Here is a 27243-nt window from a genome sequence, read left to right as displayed (position 1 = left end):
TTGTGGAAATGGGAATGATATTCGTCTAATGGTCAAAACCTTCAACGTTTGCTTGGTGGAGGTAATGACAAAGCCTCATGCCGCAAAAAGTTCTTATTTGTAATCCTATCTTCTAGGATAGGCTCGATAACTGCAGCAGAGGTGCTTTATTTCTGACATACCTAACAACCAGTCCTTTCTATTGCATGCGATGTACACGGAAAATCTAATCAAACCCGATGTTTTTTATGGGCGGCTGACTTCGACTTAAGGATAACTGGCTGGGAGATTGACAGCTGCATTGTATCGAGCAGGCCACAGCTGGGATCAAGACAGTAGTATTTAACGACCGTTAATTGTCTTCCTAGTGAACGGTTAATGCTCCAGTTAGCGCAGCCGAAAGTTAGAGACATTCGTTTATCAGTGCCGAAAGCGCATTGGTTTCCATGATACACAGTTGGTAACATTTCACGGTGAATAGTCACTTCCAGCGCCGGGATTTGACGACCTCGCTCACGTCACGAGTCACGTGACGCGTCTGTCCGCCTGTGATTGGCGCCGACCTGTCCGCACACCGCCCCCTGGCCGGGAGCGCCGCTCCTCAGTTCAGCGCCTGGTCCAGGGTGGTCGATCTAACCGGGCGTGTCGAGTGGAACCTTGCACGCTTAAGTGCATGGCACAGTACACCGACTGCACTGGTCACCACCAGTGCCAGAGTTGGGACATATCCGCGTCACTTGCGTCACCGGTCCGGCCCTGTTCCGGGCAGAGACGCGACAGCGGGGCGCTCTCTCACAGATGTTCATAAGGCAGCCTCAGGACCACGGAGCGCCCGTGCCAGAGGTTCGGACCGGCGCAGTGCTACCACTGAAACAGTTCGGGGATGTAGTGCGGTGCTCGTCGCTGATGTTCACCCTGCTGCTGTCACTTCGACGCAACCAGCACCTCCTGACTCCCGGACGATCAGCGCTGCCATACGGGAAGTCCAGATAATCCATGACGGTCAACTGAATAGTCTCCTCGTGAAGACAGCTGGTGATCAGAAGGTCCGTCGCTGACCTTCGGACACCTCTTCAGTGCCGTCACGCCACCATGTCAGGGAGTGTATTGCAGATCTAACTGCTCGTTCGAGAACATCCCCAGATTTACAGACGGTCTCCGGCCTGTGCGGCCGCTCGAACACCGCCGCAGGATGGGACGTCACTAGAACGGCTTGAGGTCGATGGTGGGGATGGCAAGATCGCTGCAGTTCTGCTTCTTGTTCAGGAAGAAGTCCGGCTGAAAGAAGGCCAGCTGCTGCATCTCGTTCAGGCCGTCCACGTTGTCGCACAGGATCCGGGCGAACGAGGCACGCTGCAGTTGCTCCAGCTGTCGCACAGTGAAGCTGTTCGGCTGGTCCCGGATGTCGTAGAAGAACCTACAGCAGAAGAGAGCGGCCGTTACGCGATGCTCCTCCGGTTGGCTGGCGAGCCCGCTAAACAAATACCAACAATCAGCGATGAAACCAAACCAAAGCTGCCCTAATCAGGCGGATACCGCCTGAAAAACGCGCACCGCGGCGGATCAGTGCGGGGTGGCATCAGACGATTGTATCTCTCTCGTGACGCTGCTGCGGTGCGGTCTCACGCCGCCGGAGCCACCCGGCGCCTGCACCGCAAGCTGTCCTTCTGTCGCCGAGGCGGCGACGCGGTGACGTCCGCGCTCCGCGCCGCGTCCAGGAGACGTGTGGGAGTGAAAGCCGGCCTTGGAATGCACCGGCCGGTGTTTGCTTCATCCCAGACTAATGCGCTTTACACCGCGGCCCTGCCTGACCGCACAGGGCAGTGAGGTCCAATATACAGGGGGACGTGCGGCAAAACTAGAGGCTGGGAGGTCAAGTGTGATAGGAAAGGTGACAGGAGCTGGAATGACGGCTAAGTAAGACAGCGCGTCACGGATTCACGGATTAGAGCTCAGAGCATCATGGATGCTCTTTGTATATGTTATCGACCACTTAGCATCACACCTGGCATGGGGCTTTTCGCAACAGCGCAGACAGTCAGCCGGTTCATTCCATTGCCTCGTGTCAGTACGTCCGTACCAGGAGGACACATCCTGACTCGTAAATCGCCGGAGCTCGGTGTGGCCTGACGCCTCCGGTCGGCGTGTACCGGCGGTAGTCGGCGGATGGTCATAAATGTGGTAATCCGACGGCGGTGTACGCCTGGCTCGGCTCGCCTTGATGGAGTCTGAGCGCGCGCTGTTGCCGACTGGCTGCTGAACATAGTACACTCCGATCGAAGGCAGTTTGCACGATTTTTGCACTGTGTTCAGGGGCAAGGCAAAAATTAGCCCAGGACCTGGATTAGGATTCTGAGTAAAGCCGCGAGCCACCCCGGCGGGAAACGGGCGGACTCCGCATTAGCCGGCGAAGGAGACCGGTCGGTCAGATCTGTACCATCCGCGGCTAAGCACTGCCACCTATCTGACTCCACACCCGCCCGTCAAGGTCTCCCGGACGCCGAAAACTAACGGCGCGCCGGCGCCCTGCACACCCACCTGTCGCTGTAGCGCAGGTCGAAGAACTGCTCGCCGATGATGCACTGGAAGGTGGTGCCGACGGCGGAGCCGCTCAACCTCCGCTCGCTCACGCCGCCCACGAAGAGGTCCACGTCGCGGAAGTCGTCGTACACGGCCTGCAGCTGCTCCACGGCCTCTGCCGTCATGTACGGCTGGAAGTCGTCCCAGCCGGCCACGTCGTGCTCCACGCAGTTCTCCAGCGCCGTGACGTAGCTGGCCAGGCCGTGCTCGCGGCCGCGCTGGATGTTGAGCGCGATGAGGTCGAGCCCGGGCTTGCCGGTCGGCGCGAACAGGTGCTGTGTCAGAGCCGGGCTGAAGGTCGTGTCCACGCGGCCCGGCAGCTGCGAGGTCAGGCTGCGCGCCAGGTCGCCCACGATCCCGCGCAGCTGCAGGTGCGTGCTGTTGAAGAAGGTTTCCTCGAGGGGGAGGCGCCACATGCGGCCCGACCTGCTCTGCAGGCGAAACACGTCGTGCACCATCGAGTGGCCGAAGCGGAAGGCGGCTGAGGAGAACTCGGTCGTGATGGTGGGCATGGTGTCGGCCGAGTAGGCGGCCACACGCGCCCGGTCGCCCGCCTTCAGGCCGCGGTCGCGCACGTACCCGTACCCGAGGATCGCTGGCAGGAACTCGTTGTACACCACGTGCTGGTACTCGCCGACCACGATGCGGCGCGCCTCTTGGTACAGTCCGTTCGTCGTCCCAGTCCGGGTGGCGCGCGGCCAGGAACGTCGCCACGCGGTTATGCTCGCGCGTCCACACCAGGTGGACGAACGCGAGCCCGACGTTCTCGCCGGCGCGGTGGTCGCCGGAGACGAAGCAGTCGGCGGCGCGCCTCGCGCAGCGCTTCTCGTCTCGTGGCAGCAGGCGGCCCGGGTTGGTGGTGCTGATGAGGCCGCCGGTGCCGGCGCGCAGCTTGGTCGACTCGGCTTCCGAGCTGCCGTAGATGTTGCTGCCGTCGAGGTAGTGCGTGATCTGGTTCTGCTGGTTGAGCGGTCTCGCCAGGACAGTCCTCGGACGGCGCGGGCAGCGAGCGCACCTGGCTGATACAGTTCACGCCGTGCAGCGAGAAGTACGGGTCGTCTTCGGGCACGCGGATCGGGTTGCACGCCATTGGATGCAGCGACTTGGACGGGAATGAGCCGTTGCGGTGGCAGCAGTTGAAGCCGATGCCTGGGACCGCCGACTCGTCCGTCTCGTCTTCCTCGCCCTCCAGCGCGAACTCGGGCGTCGACGTCACGTCGTGGTCGACGAACTGGCCGAAGAGCGTGAGAGCGATGGTGCGGAAGCCGTCCTCGCCGTCGGCCGTGTTGCTGTTGCCGATGGCGGCGCTGACGAAGCGCGCCGATGGCAGCGGTCGGCCGGCGGCGCCGGCGGCGCGCGGCTCGCTCACGCCGTCCGCGTACTTCGGACGGGAAGTAGCGCGAGTACTGCGAGTTAGCGGAGCCGGCGCGCGGCCGCAGCAGGTTGTTGCACGAGCCGTCGTGCGTGCGGTAGCGGAGTGTGGCGTCTCCGCACTCCGGCACCGGCAGCGGCGTGCAGTTGGGCAGCAGCAGCGAGCCGAACTCCAGCACCTCGTCGCTCGGCGGCGGCAGCGAGAATGCCGCGTTGGATTCCACCGGGTCGACGGGCGGCACCTTGAAGAGCGCCCCCAACTTCTGCAGGCCGGCCAGCATGATGGCAGACAGCTGCGCCACGAGGCCGAGCGCCCGCGCCACGCGCCCCTGCGGCTCGGCGAACAGCAGCTGCAGCTCCTCGGGCGAGTTGGGCAGTGCCAGGTTCGCGTCTTTCAGCGCCAGCTTCAGCACCACCGACTCCACGCGCAGCGCCTGCTTCTCCGCCTCACACACCAGGTCGCTTACCTGCAGTAACGGAGACAGTGTGCTGTGAGAATTGGGTGACTGTGCGATGCTCGGGTTTTGTTTTCCTCTTGGGCCCTTGCATACCTTGCGATTTCAGAAGGAGTTTCAAATGAGGTTGCTAAAACCCATTTGTCTGGTCAGCCCAAAGAATGACAGATGCCTTTTATATTAAAAGTGTGCCCTTATGAGAGCAATGATGACGTTGCTTGCTGAGATAGACTTTGTGCAGCATGACCCAGCTGCGCCTTTAAAACGAGGACAAACTGATAATCTCGGGCTGTGCCCTTTCGCAGCTCTCAAGTCACCCTGCTCTCTTTAAACCAGCCATGCATGTTCCCGTGCTCAGAGGTTAACTCGCACGGAATTTAGGAAAAACAAATAAATCGCTGATGATCCTGAACCTGGAAGCAGCACGTGATGGGATCAGCCATCAGTGACCTGCACACTGTCTGGGTCATCGTCCGGTTCAGAGGCTCCGCACGCACCAGCTGGCCGCGACAGGCACGACGGATAAGTTATCGCCCCGCTTAGGAGACATGCATCAACTTGGGTTTCCCAACCTGTTCATCCGGATTTTACAGAAGCCTTTCCAAACCCAGAGCCTTGTCTCCCCTCCCATCCGGTGCTACCTCTCAGCCAGTCGGGGCGTGGCGCCGGCGTTCCCTCGCCATCCCCACTTCCTCAATGCCTGCGATCCCGCCCCACCGCGACACCACCCTGTCCCCGCTCGCCTCACCTCATCCGGCGGCAGTTTTTGGTCGATGATGAGCTGCTCGTACCGCCTGAGGCGCTTCCGGAGCGGCTCGTCCTCGCGGCGCACGCGGGCCGCGTCGGCCGGGTCCACGGTCGGCTTGGCCGGCGGCAGGTAGTCCAGCGAGAGGATGCCGGCGCTGGAACAGCCCGGCGAGGTCAGCGAGCTGGCACGCCGGTGGCCGGCGCCCGCCTCCGTCCAGCTCGAAAGTCTGGACTTGAAAAGCGGTTGGGGTGGGTGTTGCGGATGTGGTGTGCGGTGTTAAGCTATTGTGCTGCCCGGTTGTGTGATGCATGCGATGCCGGCGATGCCGTGTCCCTGTGTGAAAGCGTCATGGAGTCAGGCTCGGGTATGACGTGGCATCGCGTGAGGAGGTTAGACATGACGTGTAATTCCGGTTATTGTCCTTTATTGTGTAGGGTTTGCATGTATTTCAATCGGATTGTTGGCACAAGACACCATTGTAGGCTCAGCACGAGTGCTTTACGTGCCACACGTACTTTCCTGCAACCAGCAGTTTCAACCGTATTGTGCTCAACAGCCTAACCAAGCCTGGATGCTTTCTCAGCATTTCTCGCGTACATTCTTGAGCGCCGAGCCGTAATTTGATCTTACAGCAGGTGTACATAGTACGCAGCGCGCAGCTGTCGTCGCACGTAGTCCGCAGCAAGCGCTTCGTTCAAAGGGCTTGTAGACCTGTGAAGCCCTCGTTTCTCAGGGGCGTTTGCGTGGTAAGGAGCGGGCGAGCTCTGCGGTCTGCGTGCTGCTTAGAATACATGTTTTCAGTAGCACTCATGTGAACTGCCTACAATTCTTCAGGGCAACATGGTCGTTTCTTTGAACGGATGAATGAGACACGTAGGGAGAACCGTCTGACGCATAAATAATTTTGTCCATTCCCACCTTGCGGCTCGCGTTGCTCACGGTGGGGAAAAGCAACCAAGATTCTATCCCATCTACTGGCGCGGTCCAGGTACCTATCCGTAACCCACTCAGCTATTAAACGTAAAGGACCGCAATAAATCGCTGATGATGCCATCTCGGAACATTTAACGACTGGCCGTGATCGCTCGCCTCGCCAAAAGGACGATGCTCGTCTGGAAATAGCCAGCTGGGGAGTACGAAACTGCACCGACTCGTCTATAAATGCCCCTGCCATCCGATGTGACGTAAATCCCCATTAAAAATACATTTCCTACATCTCTGAGCATTATCTGGGAATTGAACATCCCTATGAGCCAGATGTTAACAGGACACCTCACCGTATCAGCCGGCGATTGCCGCAATTGGCATAACCGTGACGTGACGTCGTCGTTATTGGATGACATCCCCTCCCCTGAAGAAATTATCTGTAAAAAATCACTTTTTAAACCGGTCGCACATGGATTGATGAATTTTGAAATGATTCATAAAATATTTAGGGAAATAAGGTCCAAATCCCAGAGCCCAATGGCCTTAATCTTTACGCGTTTAAGTCTCCGCGAGGTGGTTGTTAGAAATAACATATTACCACACACCACACAGCTTTCGTTCTGCTGCGCATAAATTCAGGATTCAATGTGCACTGCGAGCTGTCATCAGTGCAATTTGTAAACAAGTCTCTAGAACATGTGGCGACCCTGGTTCTAACGTCGGCCAGCCCCACATCTTGCTTCCACGTCTGTGGCTTGTGAAACATAAATGTTTTCAGGTAAGCGATGCTAAAAGGTGCGTGCATTCGTTGTTTTGTGCTAGGCGCTGGATGGTACATTTGCATTTTTTATTCCCGCTCTTTGCATTTGACATAATTTACATTCCAAAGCGTTGTGCAAGCGTATCAATTGCCGGGATGTCAACATCTTTAGGGTGCTAACGTGTCTATCGCCGGGATGTCAACATTCCGAAGATTTGGTCGTGTGGTTCGACCGTCTGCAAGATAGCCACAGCTGGCCTCCACAAGTTCGGTGCGTGGAGTTTGGCTAATCCGACTCATATTTGTCTCGGTCTTTGTCCTTGTCAGGTATGGCCTGCGGCTGGTGGCAACGGTCGCGCTGAAGGTCAGGTGACGTCAGCTAAATTGACGTGGGTGAGAAAGTATACCGACTCACAGGCAAGCCGGTACATCCGAATCATAGACGGCGCACATTTATGCACCACCTAGATCTCTATTTTCGGATTATCCGCTTGGTTTCGACTTCAAACAACTCCACCCGCAGACTTACCCATTCAAACAACGCATACAGATAAGCCGACGGGCTGGTGGGCGTGCGGCCGGGAAGCTGGTGTCTGGGGTATGATCCGCCTCGGTCCGAGACACTGCTGGATACCTGTCTGGGGTATGGTCTGCCACGGCCCGGACGAGGCTGGCGACCTGTCGGATGTCTGTCTGGGGCATGATCCGCCTCGGTCCGAGACACTGCTGGAGACCAGCTGTTGCGTTCCTGCTGCGAGAGCTGCCTATCAGAAGAAATAAAGGCGGAACACCTGGCGAGGAGCTCTCAGACCGGCGTGGACTCTGTGCCACCGAACTTGGTCAAGAGTCCCGGGAGATGTGGCAGCGATCGTTAGGCAGCGGACGGCGGACGGTGGGTGGCGAGCTCGGCGGACGGAGACAGTCTGGCCGTTGGTGACTGCAAGAAGCAGCTGCAGTTGCCGAGTGCAGCCTCCTTGCAGTGTGGTGACGTGGAGTCGTCGGCGCGAGGTCTGGAGATCCGACAAGGCCCGCGGAATCAGTCGTCTGCCGGCGTGCCGGTGGAGCCGGTGGAGCCGGTGGTGTCTGCCGGCGTGCCGGTGGAGCCGGTGGAGCCGGTGGTGGCCTCTGTCGGGATTCAACCCGTCAGGAGCAACTTTTTCGGTCGGCGGCCAGCTGTTCTGTTCGGCGGGGTATCCGCCTGGGAGCAGCTGCTGACCCGTCCCGCCCGAGACCGGCCGGCCGGGGTGCAGGTGAACTGGGCGTCCGGGGCGCGAGTGAAGAGTAGAACGGCGCCAGTGAGCTGCCCCTGAGGCGTCGGTGAATGTCGGCTCGAGGTCAAGGTGGCCCGGCCCACCGGTGAGCAGATTCGGGAGGCCACTTTTGTGGAAGCTCACGGCTCGTTTGATGGCGTGAACAGGGGTGTAATGTGGCGTGAACAGGGGTGTGATGTGGCGTGACAGTTGCCTGCCGTGGACCCACATCGGACTGGTGAGGACTCAAAGTCGTGGTCTAAAGGAGTTGAACAATATGTGATCGCATCCTCGTCGCCAGGTGTTCAGTCTTCTCTTCTTCTGATGGGCAGTTCTCGAAACAGGAACTCAACGGCTCGCACGGAGCGTTATATCGGTGCCCACTCGCAGCGAGGCCTGACCAACAACTCCCCACTAGTCCGCGGGTCACGGCCCGGGTCATCTAGTACAGAGAGCAGCAAAGCTGTCGCGTCCGGACGAGATGCGGTGGTGTGACGCTTTGGGATGATGTCTTTGTTACAAGGTGCGGAGGTGGCACGTGCGGGGCCGCCATTGTGACGCATAGCATCGGTCACGACACAACAGGTTATGATGTTCCACCATTGCGTACTGAAAACGGGGCATTTCATACACCACGAACTAAAAGGAAATATTTCGTGCCTGCCGGAATTCTGGCCTGACCTTCTGTTTATTCCAGACATTTTTACCAAGCTGCCTGTTGATGATAATCAATGACATATTTTGAAATGGTAGATCTGTTTGCGAAAGACTGACGCAAATGATGGTATAAGTCCGCTGTTTCTAATCGAAGCCTAGCCGACTCTTTAAGGTAAAAATGGCGAAAACATGTCAATATCACCCGTATTGCGCCCGCCACTTTGCCTTTTCCGATAAAATGGTAGTGGAATAATGGTAGTGGAAGTTTGTGGCTTGCGTCTTGCCTTTCGATCCATGGATGTCTCGCGTGTCTCAATGTCCTACGATCTATACATCTCGATGATAACCCTCTGAACCAACAAGCGCCTTCTTGCATACTGAAGGATGGCCGTTTTCAACACAACCGACCCATGACTGCAAAAAGGAGAGTTGGAAGGCTTTTCTTTGACCATCTATAAATCTTGTGCTGCTCGTCTCCAGATCTGCCAAAGCAGGAGAACCCAGTTTTGCCGTGACTTCTGGCCCGCGAAGGGAGGTTCTATGTGATGCCATGTCGGGTGCTGCAGTCCGGCGGCACGTGCGATGACTATAAATGTGCATACAATGAGAGGCATCCCACCTGACCCTCATAATGTCCGATTGTCGTGAATGGGGAATACTCTGTTAGATAAGGGGTGCAGGAACGTGCCGCAGAGCTGTGATGGCGTTTTAAGTACATGTGGTTGCAATGAATGTTGCCTACGATGATGTTGGGATCAGAACCCTCGCCAAGCATGAAAATGAACGGTGTCCCCGTCACTTAACTGATCCGCGCTATGGATATATTCGCCCTAGCTTGTTGGTCCAACGGACCTGAGAGGTCCTTACTCTCCCATATAGCTGACCCGGCGCGGGCGCAGTGATATTGCCAACCTTGACCTTAAAGAATCCGTCAAAAAAACATTGTGAGCACAGGTCCTCGGACATTGCACTTGCAACTGGCGCCTGCTGTTCTTGCAACTGGCGCCTGGGCGGCCTGCCACTGTATCTGGTGCTTTGTCATCTGGTGCGCGGGCCGCCTGCCACTGTGTCTGGTGCCTTGCCATCTGGTGCGCGGGCCGCCAGCTACTGTATCTGGTGCCCTGTCGTTTGGTACTCAGGATGCCTGCCACTGCAACTGGTGCCTTGTCATCTGGTGCGCGGGCGGCCTGCCACTGTATCTGGTGCCTTGTCGTTTGGTACTCGGGATGCCTGCCGCTGCATCTGGTGCCTCGTGATCTGGTGCGCGGGCTGCCTGCCACTGCATCTGGTGCCTTGTCACGTGGTGCGCGGGTGGCCTGCCACTGCATCTCGTGCCCCGTCGTCTCATTCCTTGGAAGTGATTGCATTCCGATATTCACGGTGCTGATAATCAGTCCTCGCATAATTCATGCATACATTGATACGTATGGCCAATTACGAGACAACCCAGATAGCATAAAATGCGAATACTGATAGATAAGACATTACACCAACACTACCCACCACGCTTTTCCAGCGTCTTCATGTCAGGATGTGGGGCGTGCAACACGCGAATTGGATAGCCTGTGAGGATTCCGCGCTGTGGAAGGGGACCTCACCCCAATTCCTCTCCGGGACAATCCCGAGAACTGTGGAAGGAAGAGCCCGCAGCCGAGCCCGCCTCGCTGGAGGACCAGCCGAGCCCGCCCCCTGCAGCCGAGCCCGCCTCGCTGGAAAACCAGCCGAGCCCGGCCCCCCCCCCCCTCGCAGCAGAGTTCGTACCGCTGGAAAACCAGCCGAGCCCGCCACCTGCAGCCGAGCCCGCATCGCTGGAGGACCAGCCGAGCCCGCCCCCTGCAGCCGAGCCTGCCTCGCTGGAAAACCAGCCGAGCCGGCCCCCCGCAACAGAGCCCGTATAGCTGGAGGGCCACCCTGCCTACTCCGGTAAGTACTCGGTCAGGAAACTGCTCCCGCCAGCCGCTGCAGACTTTGGCTCGGCCACGGCTGAGATGTGAAAAGACTGACATGAGGTTTTTAAACACGCTCTTTTGCGCGCATTGCCACAGGCGCGGCGCTCGGACCACAGATCACTTCGCAGTGGCCGGCGGACGCATCCCACCATGTTCCCCTCGTGCGAAGGTCATTGCTGCAGGCCGTGTACGGTACATCGGTCCCCACACGGGGTGGTGAAAAGAACGGTGACATGCCATCAGTGTGTCAACCATTTCGCGCTATTGCTTGCTCTCGGTCCCGACGGTGTAAATCATTCAGTAGCCACTTTACTCAGTTTAAACAACAAGAATTAGCCAGCAAACTGTTACCCTTTGATAACTGCAAGGGTATGCCGGTGCCACAGAAAACACCAAACGTCTTTATGTGCTCTGAATTTTAACAGCATCAATGCATCAGTAAGCAGTGATGCTCGCACCCTGTCATGTACTTTCCGGGAACAGCACGCCTGCCAGCTTGCAGCTGGCAGGTGTGTTGTTTGTGCATGTAATCAAGGGGCGGGACTGAGGGGCAGTATCCGAGCAAAATCTCGGCGAAAATGTGGGGTACGGTATGAATGTGAAGCGCGCTTTAGCCTTCGCCTCCTTTTGTTTCCTGTTTCTCCGTTTTTAAAGCAGCTATTAAGTCCTGTCTGCTATTCCAACAGATCACGAGCAGAGCAGGGGTCTGTAACCGGGCGATGAATGCCGACGATATTCCTTGTGCGTGTTTTCTCGTTTCGATGGGCAAGGCGTTGGCCTTTGGTCGTCAGCCACAACCATCGCACTTTTGAGAGGACGCTCGTAAATGATGTTATGCTGTTTTGTCATTTACAACTGTGTTCGCTTAGTTAGGCACTGATTACGCTGGCCAGAAGAACTCTTCCACTGTCGACGCTCTCTTAAGCATAGCGTCTAATAAGGTAACGCTCATTTGCTGGTAGATTAGCTAGACGTCCGGAACGAAAGCAGCCAACATAACCAGCAACGCGCTCGTAATGCGAGGAGCACAGTGGTATCCGCCTTTAAGGTTTTGTACTATTTGTTTCAGATTTGAGCATGATTCGTAACATGCATGGGCGTTATGTTACGTTGCCCTTTCCCTCTTCCTACGCATCAGTTATGCTTGCAAAAAACTTCCATACGTGACGTAGTTTATGGACTGACGTTAACCGGTATTGTTACCTTGCCAGACCACGTCCATGACTCTGCATCTGTCACCGTCACGATCGCAGAGCACAATTACCGTGGGCTCACACGCGTCTTGTTCTTCAGTTCTTCGGCAGCCAGCGACGCCCACACCAGGGCGACGCCTGCACTGGAGAACGCCAACGACGCTGGCCAGCCGACGGCGAGCACTAACCAGGGTCAAGCACCCATCAGGGCCAGCAGACGGCTTTACTCTACGACTTAGATTACACACCGAGAGCTAAAGCGGACGATGAGCAAAATCATCCTCAACTCCAGAGGCCGAAATTGCTCCTGCTCTGCCAACCTTTGCTATGTGAGACGTAAATGGAGGCCGAGAAACTGAAGGTAGGTGATGTACGTTCGCGCGGATATTGCTCCAAGCTTTTTTCGGGCTAACCGTAAGATATTGATCGTAAAGTCAGATTAGTTAAATGGCAGTGGAGCGTACCCCGCTTACGCGCATAAATATAATACATACCGCGCCGTGTGTAAGGAGGCCTCGTTGGCTCGTTCATGTCAAATTCAGTGCACATCAAACTGGGATGCATTCGACTAGTCATCTGCCGTCGTTTATAACTTCTCACACTATTGTTTTGCTTCGATGGCCCCTGAAAGTGTTGTTTTCGTCCGTTCACCTTCCTTCCAATCTGTTTGTCACGTCATTTGTGGAAAAAGAAACTTGTTACCGGCGTTCGTTTTGTTCAAAGGATCTCTATCATTGGCTGACATAGAATGTCTTCTGCTTCAGACGCAGATGGAGTAGGAGAAGATCAGATAGTGCGCCTACCTCTGATCATGTACTGGGAAGCTCCTGGCTCTTTGACTGATTGCAGATTTGATTGATTTGATCGGTTTGTAGATTCATGTATGTCCCGTTGTAAATAAATACATGTTTCCCATCGAGTGTCTGTGGTCAGGCAACGGGCGGCGGGTGAATAGGGCGGATGTGGTGGCATGTCGTAATTACGAGCGAAAAGCAATGGAGCGGTCGCAGAATTTCATTAGCCAGGCATTTAAGCGGCACGTTGTCAGTCCGACACTGGGCGATATTTTTATATATTCCATTACTTGTAAAGGTCTGGATCTCCGACATCGACTCGGACAAGCATTCGGAACTAAAGACTTACAAAACAGCGAGGAAAGCCAGCCAGCCAAACATGTTCTAAAGGTATAATTGCATGGCAAAGCCCTCACTTATGTCACATTGTTTTGGACGGAGATAGAGTGGTTGTAAGAGTTAGAATATGAATATCAGAGCCAAAAATATCCAAAAGAAGATACGCCCACGAACAACACTGTGCAGTGAGATTCAGGGATGTAGAGGGGAAACAGTGAAGGTGTCTCTCTTCCGATTATTGTGAGGTCTTGTTTTAGATGGGAAATAAACTCCACGGTAATTTACTTCCCTCTGACTACGCCTACCACTCGTTTAAACAAAGCCTGTATGTTGGCCTTTGTACCGACCGGGAGCTGGCAGCATGTTTTTCGGATCAAATGAACGTCCTCTGTTCACCTTACGCTCGCCGCACATCTTCACAGCAAAGCTGTAGAATTAGCGCCTCGCTGAAATACATCCCGTCACACACACACCGCAAAGAGCGTATTTACGGTTGTTACACGATGTGTAACCTTGTGAGTTGTGTCTACGGATTTGTGCAGCATAGTGCAAGACGAAAAGTCAGCCAAGACTTATTCACGGTAATTTAAACAATGGAAGCATTTTTATTTGTTGGAGCAGATCGAGAATGCACACGTGGCGGAGCACGAGAGACGTGCTGCAAAGGGGTCCGACACACATGACCACAAGGCTCTGCAGCAAACATGTCAGCTCGCAAGATTGAGGGCAGGCACGTAAAAACGTCGCCTGCTATGCGATTTGAAGATCGCGGTGGAACATCCGATCGCCTTCGGAGTCCGTGCGAAGGCCGCAGCAGCACGCAGCGCCCATCCAGCCCCGCAGCAGGCGGACCGAACCCGCAGCAGCACGCAGCGCTCACCCAGCCCCTGCAGCAGGCGGACCGAACCCGCAGCAGCACGCAGCGCCCACCCAGCCCCGCAGCAGGCGGACCAAACCCGCAGCAGCACGCAGCGCTCACCCAGCCCCTGCAGCAGGCGGACCGAGCAGCCGGGATCGCAGCCGAGCAAAGGCCGCGGCAGCACGCAGCGCCCACTAGCCCCGCAGCAGGCGGACCGAGCAGCCGGGGTCGCAGCCGAGCAAGGGCCGCAGCAGCACGCAGCGCCCACCCAGCCCCGCAGCAGGCGGACCGAGCCCGCAGCAGCACGCAGCGCTCACCCAGCCCCGCAGCAGGCGGACCGAGCCCGCAGCAGCACGCAGCGCTCACTCAGGCCCCTGCAGCAGGCGGACCGAGCCCGCAGCAGCACGCAGCGCTCACCCAGCCCTTGCGGCAGGCGGACCGAACCCGCAGCAGCACGCAGCGCTCACCCAGCCCCTGCAGCAGGCGGACCGAGCAGCCGGGGTCGCAGCCGAGCAAGGGCCGCACAGCACACTGCCGGCATCCTGGCGGCCGCGGGCTGGACCAGCTGGCGTGCCTACCAGCTGGGCATGTGAGATCGGAGCTCCAATGCCCCAGTGATTCTGCCTGTGCAGCGCTGGTAGCGCGGCCTGACTTTGTGCCTCTAAAACCAGCTCTGGGGGGCCGCTAGAACCGACTCTGTACCGACAGAATCACTGGGTACTGGGTCTGCCCAACTTCTGGATAACTGCACTGCCCACCGCTGGAACACCAGACCTCCCCACCGCTGGACCTCATCACTGCTGGATCACTGGGTCTCGTCACTACAGGACCGCTGGACTACTGAACCTTCTTATCAACCGACCACAGGGCATCAGCAGTGCTGGATCACTGCACCTCACCAATACCGGAGCAATGGAACTCTCAGCACTGGACAAATGGAGCTGCCCAGCACTGGGCCCACGGACCAGCTGACCACTGGATCACTGGATTCCCCATACGAGATTACTGGGCCCCAACCAAGAGCATTGGGCCCTATCACTACAACGACGCGCCTACCTACCACATACCACCAGACCCAAGGTCCCACGGTCCCACTGGACCGTGGGACCGCTGCACCATTGGACCGTGGGACCTCTACACCCACCGGGACGCAGTTCGACAGGTGGGACGGCGGCTGGTGGCAGCAAACGCTGCGCATCTGCACGGGGCAACTGCAACAATACTAGGATTAAGTCAGCACAATGAAGCCAGAATGTATGAGGCTAGTCTCGTGGCGTTCAGTGAGTTGGACAGCCTGCGTTTCTCGACCGAGCCGGCTTTTTCTGTACCCATACAATGCGACTGCAGAACGTAGAGCCACACTAAATCACATTTTCCAAGTACGGCCGTAAAAAGCATTCTGACAGTTCTAGAGTATGCGCGGATTTGGGTCTATGGATTATTGCAACAAATCGAAACACAAAGGTGTGTTTTTAGGAATATTTTGACGCATCAGCGACTGCGACAAAACGTGTTGATGCAAGGGCATAGTACAGATTGTGAAAGGGCTTTTTTTTCCGCTCGTTTTTTGTGTATAATTGCATTCACCCATTCTGGTTATGGACTCGATAAATGCTGTGCACCCTAGATGTATTTGCAGTGATGCATGCGCAATATGTAGTTTTTAGTCGAAATAAGTCCATGTGTTGACAGCGTCTTTGGAGTGTCTTTAATGAAGCATACAAACTTGAAAATTAGCAACACAACAAATACCGGTATCGGATGAAGGACACGAACAGAGATATTAGTATGTATACTGTTGAGGGTCCCCCGCTCCTGCCCCACCTTGACAACTTCCGGAAGCCAGCAATGCCTTTTGAAAGTGTTTGTTCTTTGGTCATGGACAACCGGGGCAAATACTGGTGTGACTACTTTGCTTCCATTCCGCTCGGATCTGTGCTCTTATGGAAGGACGTAAGAAGCATTGCGTTAACGGATTTACCAGTTATCTGGGAATTCATTTAAAGTTTAAATCCGACGGGTAATCTAGCAGTCATGAAGCTGTCTTGATGAATATGTACCCCGACCAAAGCATGGAATAATGTGCTTGGATGACGGTCTTATAAGAAGTGCCGAAATTGGCGCCCGACGTCTAACTCCGCGTATTGATTGCTCAGATGCGTGGCCCCTAAAATGCTAAAAGGAGTTCAGCGCTGTTCTTTCATCCATGTGATAAACGTGATGACCCTGGGGATGTCATTGCTTGGAAAAGCGAAAGTCGCGACACACGAGCGAAAACCGACCAAACTAAAGAGCATCGAAGTCACCGGCCTGAGGCCTTTGTTGACTTCTCCGAGCGTCACGTAAAGTCACTACCGGTTACGTCACGATTTTTTCTCGATTGAGTCCCTGCCTTTGTCTTGATTAAGCCCTGCTAAAAATGTAGTTCAGAAAATTCGCCTATATTTCACGCCACTTACTCACCAAAAATACAAAATATCAGCTCAGAGCTTTCATGTTGAGCTATCAACCTTCATATGCCACGAGTTTACGCGACGTTATGGTTGTAAACATTGGTTATATTGAAGTGCTTCACGTTTCCAGCCGGGCATATGCTCACGACCATACTAATAAGCCCTGTTTTGACAGCGCACTCATGAGCACATGTCCAGATGGAAATGACAAGCGCTGTCAACATAACCAAGGTTCGCACTGTAACGTCATTGAACCAGTGCGACTTGGCATATCGAAGGTCGATAAGTGAGCATGCAAAAGCATACAAAACAACACTGAGCTCATGAAAAGAACAAGGAGCTGCAGGTTTTTTCCTACATAAAAGCACGCGTTACTTTAAAGTTGTGCGTCTACATCGAAAAATGTACAGCAACGATACACTGTTTGGACTTTTTTCCTGAATGCATATCTAAATGCATCTGTATATGTATATATATATATATATATATATATATATATATATATATATTGGCATTGCCAGAGACCAGGGGATATTCAGCTTAAATGAGCTTTTTCTGGACATGCTAGATAAACCTTATATTGTGTTTAACTTCATCCCGCAGGTTAAAGATCGAGGTGCCAAAGTTGGTGGTGACAGATTATGTCTTAACGTTTCGAAAATATATATTAAACTCCGTGGAAAAAGTAAAAAACGACTGTTAGCACCTCGCGCAGAGATACGATGACAAGCTTTTTAAAAACAAATGTATCACACTCAAACACGTGATGCCTTTTCATTTGCTCTGACGATTTGAAATGATAATTCATGAAATCGCACAAGAAGTGGGACTGATCAGTACAGAGCAAGCAATGCTCGCTTCTTAAATTGTTCTTTAATGATCCTGGTTTTTGCTCTGATGCTGTTAGTCTATGATTCAGTTGTGTTTTATTCAATCAATGCTCTTTTCGTCATTTCACAAGTTATCGTCCCGAATCACCAGAGCGAATGAAAAGGCTTCACGTGATCGAGTGTGATAGATTTGTCTTAAAAACCTTGCATCATACTTTTGTGCAATGTGCTGATAGTCGTTTTATGCTTTCCTCGAAGATGATAACGCCATTCAAATCCTGCTAATTCATAAGCCACGCGGCTGTCAAGGCCGATAAAGCTGTAACGGTCGAGTCGTTCATATCTAGCGTTCGTGAGCGCGATTTCCAGATAGAACGGCCGTCGATTGACTCTCAATCAATTGTGTACAAGGTACCATAACGTAATCAGACAATACGTATCGGAGAGCATACCTACTTCACAGAGAAATTGTGGTGTCTAGAGCAGTCTCTTCATTCTAAGAGTAAGCCAAACGTTATAAGGGAGCATACTTTGTCACATCTGATGTTTGCTTTAATATCTTCAGATGTGAAACACTCCATTTATTATATAACATATGACAAAATAGCAGTAGTAGTCTTATTCCTCGGAGAAAAACCAGAAGAATGGAGATAAAGATGCCAGTTATATCATCACCATCACTTACGTTATCATCGTTATCATCAGTTACACGTGCAACTGATGTCTGACGCGTAATGCGCGATGCCAGTTTAATTGAAATCGCTTGCATGTAAAACTGATACGTGATGTGCGATGTATGTTTACTTTAACTTGTTTGCATGTTTAAATGAAGTGTGTTGTGTGACGCCTGTTTTTTTGGATTCTTTTGCATCTACACGCGTTTCCGCGCATTCCAATTGTTGGTTAGATTGACACTGCATCAAAGTAATGGCTGGCAGCTGCTCTTTGTTTAATCCCCCGCATGTTGGTGTTTTGTAAAAACTATGGCTGCCTGTTAAAGAACCTGAAAGACGGAGTAAGATCATCGGCAGGCAATTTTTGATTCACTTCTGCTATTCGTTGCAATAAAGGCATGTAGTCGAAATATCAACGCACCTATATCTATATTTTCCTGGTTTTTCTCCGTGGAATAAGGCTATTGTATTACCTTATCTATGTGAATGATGTCCCTTGCAAATGCACTTAACGACTCAGGTAAAATATATGGCAAGCAGTTCTGATACCTTGATCATCATGATTGCCTAATAAAGTTCAATGAAACATATGGTCGATTGAGCATACTCAGAAAATGTTCGATAAGGGAAATAAGCCCTGGTCTTTAACGATATATATATATATATATATATATATATATATATATATATATACGTATTTGTATCAAAATAGAATACGAATTTATTGTTAGATAACCGGAATTGTGGATATGAAAACAGTATAATATGATAATAGTGTGTATAAGTAGGAACACAATTTATGACATGCACTTCTGTTTTCAATTTGCAATCTTTAAAGTTGCATTCAGTGCCTTCCAAACAGCACAAAGATGTTTCTTACGGAGGAGATCGCCACGCTACGAATGCCTGCTTAGAGCATGTGGGCTGGACCGGAGTTTGTCTCGCGCCCGAGTTGCCAAAATTTAAATGAACAAAGTAGTCCACCGGCCAGATTGTCCTGAAACTGAGGAGACTGGTACTGTGCCCCAGAAGGGTCAGGGGGTGGACGCCCCAGGGCAGCACTGTCGCCAGACCAGATGCGAAAGTGGAGGAGCAGGCCCGCTCTCCAGAAGACGACTTTGGAATCCAGCTGTGTCAGTGCAAGATAGCCAAGTCACTGGTAGTCTCCAGAACGAGTGCTTAGTGGCGCGTCAAGTCTAAGAAGATGAAAGTATTTTAAACTCTCATGATGCCGTCTGGTGCCGTTCGTCAGAAACGGACGTCCAAGGCCATGGTCTTGTGCATACCAGAAAATTGACAGCGGAAATGTCAGGAGTTTAAATTTCAACGATGGAAAGGATTTCACGCTTCAGGAGCTGCTGAACGGAACGCTCAGAGCAATCCACAACGAGAACGGCAAGATAGAACAATGAGCGGCCACATGAGCGATGGTCCGGCAAAACGGTTAAACTGCGAAAAAATTGCAAAGAAGCTCTTGGCCAGCACAAGCGCTTCCTGTAATTGAAAATGTAAAATATTTCTTTGTACTTTGAAAAACGCGATAGGCGATTATGCTGAGTGCACGCGCCTCCTGAAAGAGAAGCCGGCCGCCGGCCTGTGATGAGTTCCTTTCAGCCAGCCTCATTTTTCAGCAGGGCGGCTCCTCTCTGAACCCTGCCACCTCATCAGAGCAGGATGAGTGGCCGCCAAATTCCGCTGACCTGATTCCTCTGCACTTTTGCGTCTGGAATGCGCGGTTGAGGGAGCGTACCGGCCTCGTCAGCAGAAGCTTCTTAGTCTGAAAAAGCTGAAGGGCCTCCCGGCTGCAGGGAGGATGGTGTCACAGAATACTATAAGGAGGAGCACCCGTCAGTAGACGCAGAGGCTGCCTCCTATGGTTTCAGCTGATGGTGGTTTCACAGCTCATGTCTTACAATAAAAGACTGCCAATGCGCAGGAAACGCAAAGAAAAGTTGACTACGCTGAACTTTGGCGCGCACGGTCTACATGGCTTCGTCATTCGACACTCAAAACATCACGCAGATGCATACTGACTCCATCTAGACAATGTGTACGCAGCTTCCAGCTCGCCGACCAGCTGACTTTAGCACCGATACTGCATTCTCCTCGGCCGCCCTAATGCGGCGCATTCGCCCACGAGCTTGATTGCAGGTCAGTTGCAATCTGAAGTTATTATTGCGTTTTAACCGCAATCGGCCCCTGCAGCGGAATTCGCGTTCTAATTGAGCCGTCGCCACCGACCAGTGGCGGATCCAGGAATTTCGTCAGGGGGGGGGGGGGGGTGGGCACGCAGCATGGTACACCTCTCCTGGAGTTCAAATCCTCGTATCTCGGCTGTTAAAGCTGGAGCTTCTGGTGTATGCTACTTGTCATGCGCAGCCTATATACGCATGCACATACATGGAGCGCACTCATTTTCTCCAGATCGTGGTGGATCCTGTCATTTTTGGGCTAAGTATGTCAAGGAATACATGACAAAATGAGTTAAAGCTGGCTGCTAAATATCATTAAAATTTAGCGTGACGCTTGATTCAGAGGTTATTTACGGCCAGCCGGCTAGTCGTTGTGATCAGCTCACGGTTAGTGACTAATACAGACTTTGCATTTTGACTGTACTGAAAAAGTACAAAATACCCTAGCATCCAACATGTGTTTAGAACACAATGCACAATGATGCATCTGAATAACCAGTGAATTGACACATACCCATCGCTGAACGAGGAAGGGCCCCGGCTGGTGAACATTTTGGGCCACACCCAGAGCTCAGGGCCCTCCTAGCAAACGAAAATAACCCGATATCAATGTACATAAATTGATGTGATTGAGCAATCGTGAGCGTTTTGGCGCATGCACGCATAGGGCCCGCGACCACAGCGTGGGGTCCTCCACAAACATCTGTAGTGCCCAAGGTCATTGTGGCGGGCCCCTGTGCAATCAAGAGTGCCTGGGCAGGTTAATAGAAAGGGCCGCAGTAGGAGCATGGGTCCCCGCAAATGAGATCCAAGGGAAAGAGTCCTGGACCAGTGTTGACGATCCCTGTGCATTGAGTGTCTCAGGTACGTTAACTCGTATGAATCCAGCAACAACGCAGGGCCCTCCGAGGAAGTGGAAAGACATCGAGACCAATGTGAAGGGCCCCTGAGCAACCGAGGGTACCCCGGCAGGTTAACACTCGGCAACAGCACACAGAGCCTTTTAGGCGAATGGGAGGAATCCGTGGGATCTTGATGGATCAAGAGTACTCCGGCAGGTTAGCATGTAGGGCCCGACAACAGCACGTGGTCCTCCGAGCAAATGCAAAGAAGTCAAGGGGAACGTGAAAGTCTTCTTTTTTGTTGACGTCCGATTTTGTTGCGTTTTGTGCAAAAAAACTACGCCCGTTTGATCTGTTATGGGCCCTTCGGGGCGTATGAGTCGTTCGGGACCAAGGGGAGGTGGCATAGCCCAGTGCCTCCCCTCCCCCTCTGGATCCGCCACTGCCGACCACAGCGGCTGTCCGGCGAGTGCGGAGCGGTGCGCTGGCGCCAGAGCGGCTGAACTCTCGCGCACCGCCGCACCCGTACCCGGTCCAGTGGCGGCCCAGAGCTGTACCCGGATACAGTGCCAGCTGGGGATCGGACCAGGCACGCCGACCGGAATTGGCGCCGCGGAACACCGCCCGGCACTCCCCAGGCGGGCTGGTAAGGGCTTGCACTAGCAGGTGGTGGAATGGTGCAGAGACGTTCGCGGAAAATTTCGATTGAGCGTTCCTTGGAGTGCTCCAGTGACGTCATCCACGTACGAGCATGCGGCACGACGTTGGCGGATAAAGCAGCTTATCTCCAATTTTTAGGCTGATATCAGCATCGATTGCGTAACAGACGATCCACTGTCAGCCGTCGTGCCGCGCCGAAGGGATGGCTTAACTTCACGTGTAATCCGAGTAGAGGAACCGGTGCCTAGGTCATCACCACGATCGGCCCGATGTAATGGAGTCGTCCGAGAAAGGTCAGTCAGCGTTAGCATCGCCAGGTTCATGCATTAAAGGCTTAACTACCTGAGAGTGGCGCCGTTGCAAGTGCAAATGTTTTAAAACATATGATGTACGATGTAATGCAGCCATCGTTTCGTTATGGCATGCAGCAGTCGGGAGATGCGCCAGCCTGGGTTCCAATCAGCGACCGCAGATTAATTATTTTGGCCCACACCGACAGCTACACCTCACGATTCCCCACCCACCGGGCTAAGACGTGCTGACATTGGCTCGTGGGTCGTGCCGGGCGCCTATGGCTGCCTCCAAGGTGAGCGAGAGGGGGGAGGGGGTCATCGCGGCCTTCCAGCGTCCGCCGTGCGGACGGTCACGGTGCCGGCGGCTCGGTGGGCAGGCGTGGGTGGTGGGATCGGCCCAGCGCCGGCCCGCGGTGTTGCGGTGTATGCTCTGAGCCTGGCGGACGGTGGCCATGTCCCGCAGTGAGTCCATTTAATTGGAGAATACCTGAATCACCTGCCGACGGTATCTGCCATCTGCCGGATGAGCTTCAGCACGCACACGCACATTGCACCGAGGCGGCTACACGCGTCATTTTTATCGGCGGCGTGAGAATGCCAACTTTTCAACTCTTGCTGTCTTTTTGGGTGCACTCGCAGCATTCAGGAGCCGAATTGACATTTAGCGCGAAGGCTTGGTGCACATTACCCGCGAGGTGTTTGGAATATTTTGCATTGCGTGGAAAATCGCATCGGCCGCCGGCAAAGCGCGAGGAAAAAGCGAATTTCGGACTCCACGCAGTGATCTCTGTCATGTTGGGTCACGTAAGGGCAGACCCAATGCCAGACCTATAACCCGATGTCCGTCATGCGCGTGTGCCGTAACTCACGTCAAGACTACATGAGAGCCCATGGGAGATAAAGTAAGGGGACATAAACCAACATCAAGTTACATGCATTGCATGCGTAGGTGTCGCTGGGCAGAGCTCTGAAAGGTCGTGCCGACGCTAACCCTGCGGTTCAGGAGGTGGTCGACGCTGACCCTGCGCCCCCGGAGGTGGCTGACGCTGGCCTGTTTTCACGTGGCTCCGTGATAGAACCACTGTTGGCCGGGCTCAGCCGCTCGTGCTGGTATGTCAATTCATGGACATGCAGTAGCCACACGCTGCAGTGACAAATGCGAACAGACTGCTTCTGGGCATGTTAACTGTAAATGGTAATATAAAATACATCGCCGGTCGCTCAAAATGCTTCGCTGTCCCACTAGCGGTAACGATGCTGCCACATACTAATAACGTTAGAAAAATGTGTTGGTGTGTTTGCTGAATGGTGTGGACAAGTCCAATATATGAAATAGTGCGCTGATAGTAGCTAAACAAAAACTGTAGGTGCAGGTGGTAAGTGGAGCATTTATATCTTTAAGGAAGTTTTATATCTTGGGAGTGGGCAAAGTCATCTCCCGTTGGTGGGCATCGCCTCTCCAGTGCCGCTTTTAAGTATGTCCTGGGCATGACTAACCTGTGGGGACCCGTCGGCCACCGCTGATTCGACGGCGCGTGGCTATGTAATGACCGGTGTTAAGCTGTAGTGGAGGCCAGTGCCGACGCTGCACCCACCAAGGACCCCGTAACCATCTACTGACCCGAAGCCCCGGAGGCCGTGACCCTTACCGATCCAGGAGACCTCCCACGCTGCCCTGTGACCATCTACTGACCAGACGCCCCGGAGGTTGTGACCCTTACCGGTCCAGGAGACCTCCCACGCTGCCCCGTGACCATCTACTGACCCGACGCCCCGGAGGTTGTGACCCTTACCGGTCCAGGAGACCTCCCACGCTGCCCTGTGACCATCTACTGACCCGACGCCCCGGAGGTTGTGACCCTTACCGGTCCAGGAGACCTCCCACGCTGCCCCGTGACCATCTACTGACTTGACGCCCCGGAGGTTGTGACCCTTACCGGTCCAGGAGATCTCCCACGCTGCCCTGTGACCATCTACTGACTCGACGCCCCGGAAGCCGTGATCCTTACCAGTCCGGGTGACCTGCCACGCGGCCGCTTGGCAGACTGTTGGCCGGATACATCGGAGGTCATGACCCTTTCCAGTCCAGGTAACCCGTGACAGTGTTCCCGTCACCAATCACTGACCTGGTGTCGCCGACACATAGACCTCCATCGGAGCGGTCTCGCAGGAAGCAGGCGTTGTCGCGGCCCAGCAGGTTGGTATTGGGGTCCTCCATCAGCTCGGGACACAAGACGAGCGGCACGCAGATCAGCTGGGCCGCCGCCGAGGTCACCCCCAGCAGCAGCGCCGCCAGCCGCCAGAGCTGCGGCAAGGGGGGGGGGGGAGCTTGGCCTTGGCTCTATCTCTTACCGCCGCTGCGGTCAGCCGTCGTGTTCGGTGCCAGCCGAGCGGTCTGCAGGCCTATATGCGGGGCGGGGCTGAGGAATACCTGCGACGGAGCTGGGCCGGGCCTGGGGCGGACCTTGGGCGGATCTGAAGATACGTCGGCAGGACCAATAGGAAGTCACAAGACGCCATGTTGAGCCCGTCGCTAACGGGGTGGTATGCATTTATCCTTTCATCTTCAGCGTGCAGCTTTTCAGCGAGCAGCTGCACGTGCATCCCGTATTCTCTATCTCGGGCTCACGCGGGCGAGTGTTTTGCAAACAGCCATTTGGAGGATGGCTATGCAAGAGTTTCTGATGGAAGCTCAAAACTATATCAAACGGTTAACGCAGGCGGGTCTGATTGTGACAGCCTATGGAAAAAATCGATGGCGGCCCTTCGAGCGCGGGTGCTTGGCAAAGCTATATCGTTTGCTTCTATCCGTGCTGTTCATTACGCCCATTAACTTTTTATCATTTCAGTTAATGCGTAACATGCAACCTGTACTGATTGTTTCATTCACTTCTTAGGCTGTTTAAGTCTTAATAACATGCAACTAAAATAAAATGTTTCACTTTTTGGAAAGTACGCTGTGCCTTATGTATGGCGCAATGCAAATAAATATAGGAAATACAGAGTTCAAATAATGTACCAAAAATCTTTGCCAAGATAATGTAGCCCAGATGGAACAGGCATAGTAGCTTTGTGCCTGCTTGTTGTATCCAGTTCTACACTGGACACTTAGACAAAGGTTTTGTGTTAACGAAGCACGATGATCATAATTCCGTTTTGTAACGTGTAACTGTGACAATGAAGCTTGCCATGTCGAGCGATTTGGCGGACCGAAATAGCTTTCCTATTGTATGGTTTCTAGAATCAGATGATTATGGCGGCTGAAACCAGCACTTCAGTTCTAAACAGCAAGAAACACAACCTGAAAGTTGCAGAATGAGGGTTCCAGCTCATTGCGCATCAAAAATATATAATGAATATTGGGCCGCAAAAAGTGTGTCATTTGTATACCAGGTGCCCAGAAAACCTGTACGCCGAAAACAGATTGTAACAATTGAAGGAAGGTGTCGCAACCGGTTTCGTGAGCAGCCGTAACAACCTTTGCAGTGGGACCAATTCAATAAACACTACCGTGGCAGTATTTTAAGATGGCTTTGGAAATCACCGTTGAAACCACTCGAAAGTAAGGTTGGCGCTTCCAACCAATCGTGGGTCATAAGCGACATGGGACGGCTCGGGTCCAGACACAGTCCCTCCGTCACAGCCTGGCGCCGTGCTGCCGCTTACCTGGCGAGTCATGTTGCGAGTTTGTGACACGATCTCTCGCCACTTGCCGGATGGCGAGGTCTCTTTCCACTATCCAGAGGCACGGCTCCTCGTCACAGATCCGGTGGGATTTCTTCGCCACTGACCCGATGGCACTGCTTCTCGCCACCGACTCGATGGCACGTTCCTTCGCCACTGACCCGGTGGAACTGCCTCTCGTTACTCGACCGTGTGTCACTGTCTCTCGCCACTGACCCGATGGTGAGGATCTCCGCCAGTGACCGGCGACTCGGCCCCCCTCGCCACTGACCCGGCGGTGCGGTCTCCAGTCACTGGCCCTCGGTCGGCGCGGCGGCCCGCTCTTATACCGGATTATAGAACGAGTTCGGGGAACGGCAACGGCAGCGTCAATGAGTGCAGCATCTGGTGACGCGGACACACCTCAGCGGCAATTGTAGGGTTTGGCAGGCTGATCGATCGGGCTGAAGTGCTCGATGGTGGCAAGTTGAGTTCGGAGCATATTTCAACCAAATCGTACGGTAGTCACGCTTTGGAATTTGTCCCCTCCTCTCCATCTTCAGCAGGTCCGCAAGTGTCAGGCAAGGTGACGACACTACGCTAACTCAAGGTGCAAGACTTGAGTCTGCACCTACCGCTTCCACAGTGATGCTCTCTTACCCAGCTCTCCACCTCCGAGGGTCCGCTCCACTGCCACGCTGGTGTGGACACAGACGAAACAATCCAAGGATCGGGCGGCGGCTGCACGGCACAGAACGGTGTGCCCCATGAGGGGTACGGTCGCGTCTCGGATCACGGCGGCGTGGGGCGTGAGGCCGCACAGGCCGCACAGTCGTTTTACGGCAGGGTGCGAACACGACTGTGCCTTGTTTGCGTCGCCAACGCCCAGAGCTTCCTAAACGGTGTTATAGGGGTTATGCGGGTCATTTGTTGGCGAAGTACACGATTTCTCAACTGAAGCATGAATAGCCTTGCAAGCAGGAGCAAATCTGGTTTTTGGGAAGGCTTTAATCTGGTGCTTTTGGCGGTTTATCAGGGATTTAGCTGACCAGAAAGGCAGCGCTGTGGTGTTCTCGATGGAGAAGGTGCGCCAGGGACGGACAGCCAGTGGCCGGCGGCAGTCTGCTCCCAATGTACCCAAACGGTGGTGCTGGTGCCGCTCGGTTGGTGTAGAGTGAGTTAAACCCGGGCTTCATGCACTCAGAAATGCCGTAACATGCTATAAATTTGACTGAACCACAATTTTGCAAGGGCAGATAATTGATTAATTATTATTTCTAGAAAACAACTAATTAATTAATTAATTCTAGAAAACAACTGACACGTTCGGCCCAGCTCCTTAAAATGCAAGGTACCTGGAGATGGTGACGGAGAAATGTTAAGTGCTCATCGAGGTATGCATTTTAGTTTGAATAGTCCCTGTATGTTGACCGAAGCAAGCCTTTGAGACATGTGTTGGAAGAATGTCTTTGGGATTGCTTTGGAGGATTAAAACAACCAATGAACTTTAAGCTTTGGCTGAAAACTCTATCCAAAACCACAAACTTTATCAGCAAAAAAATACACTTAGCTCAAGACCTAGGTGACAAACACACAATTCTTGCGATACGAGATCTAACCTTTATGCGACATAATGAGAGTGTTTGGGCCACTCGTGGAGGAACAGAAGAGCGCACACATCCCCGGCAGTAAATTTATTCCATACCAAATGCCCCACCCCTGCCAGGATCCGCAATCCTCCTCTGCCATTCCTGCGCAGAAGACGGATACCGAGT

General features: G+C 53.7%; 1 protein-coding gene across 1 annotated transcript; it reads right to left on the bottom strand.

Moving 5' to 3' along the window:
- Positions 1–102: 102 nt before the first annotated feature.
- LOC119108383 (chorion peroxidase) lies at positions 103–25738 on the bottom strand. Its single transcript, XM_037231959.1, has 8 exons — positions 25472–25738; positions 23932–24110; positions 5134–5287; positions 3931–4397; positions 3575–3866; positions 3288–3516; positions 2518–3214; positions 103–1396 (listed from the first exon to the last, which is right to left on the bottom strand). Exons 1-8 carry the CDS (start codon positions 25481–25483, stop codon positions 1183–1185), a joined length of 2244 nt encoding a protein of 747 aa, XP_037087854.1. The 5' UTR covers positions 25484–25738; the 3' UTR covers positions 103–1182.
- Between the last annotated feature and the right edge of the window lie 1505 nt (positions 25739–27243).

Source organism: Pollicipes pollicipes, unplaced genomic scaffold, assembly GCF_011947565.3.
Source record: "Pollicipes pollicipes isolate AB1234 unplaced genomic scaffold, Ppol_2.1 Scaffold_6686;HRSCAF=7923_pilon_pilon_pilon, whole genome shotgun sequence".
NCBI classification, from domain to species: domain Eukaryota; kingdom Metazoa; phylum Arthropoda; class Thecostraca; order Pollicipedomorpha; family Pollicipedidae; genus Pollicipes; species Pollicipes pollicipes.
This window is presented reverse-complemented; position numbering and strand designations above follow the sequence as displayed.

Coding starts and splice junctions, on each gene's coding strand:
- LOC119108383 (XM_037231959.1), bottom strand. Junction 5,288..23,931: donor CTATGTGTCGGCGACACCAG/GTCAGTGATTGG, acceptor GGGCTGTTCCAG/CGCCGGCATCCTCTCGCTGG. Junction 3,867..3,930: donor CCGTCCGAAGTACGCGGACG/GCGTGAGCGAGC, acceptor GCGCTTCGTCAG/CGCCGCCATCGGCAACAGCA.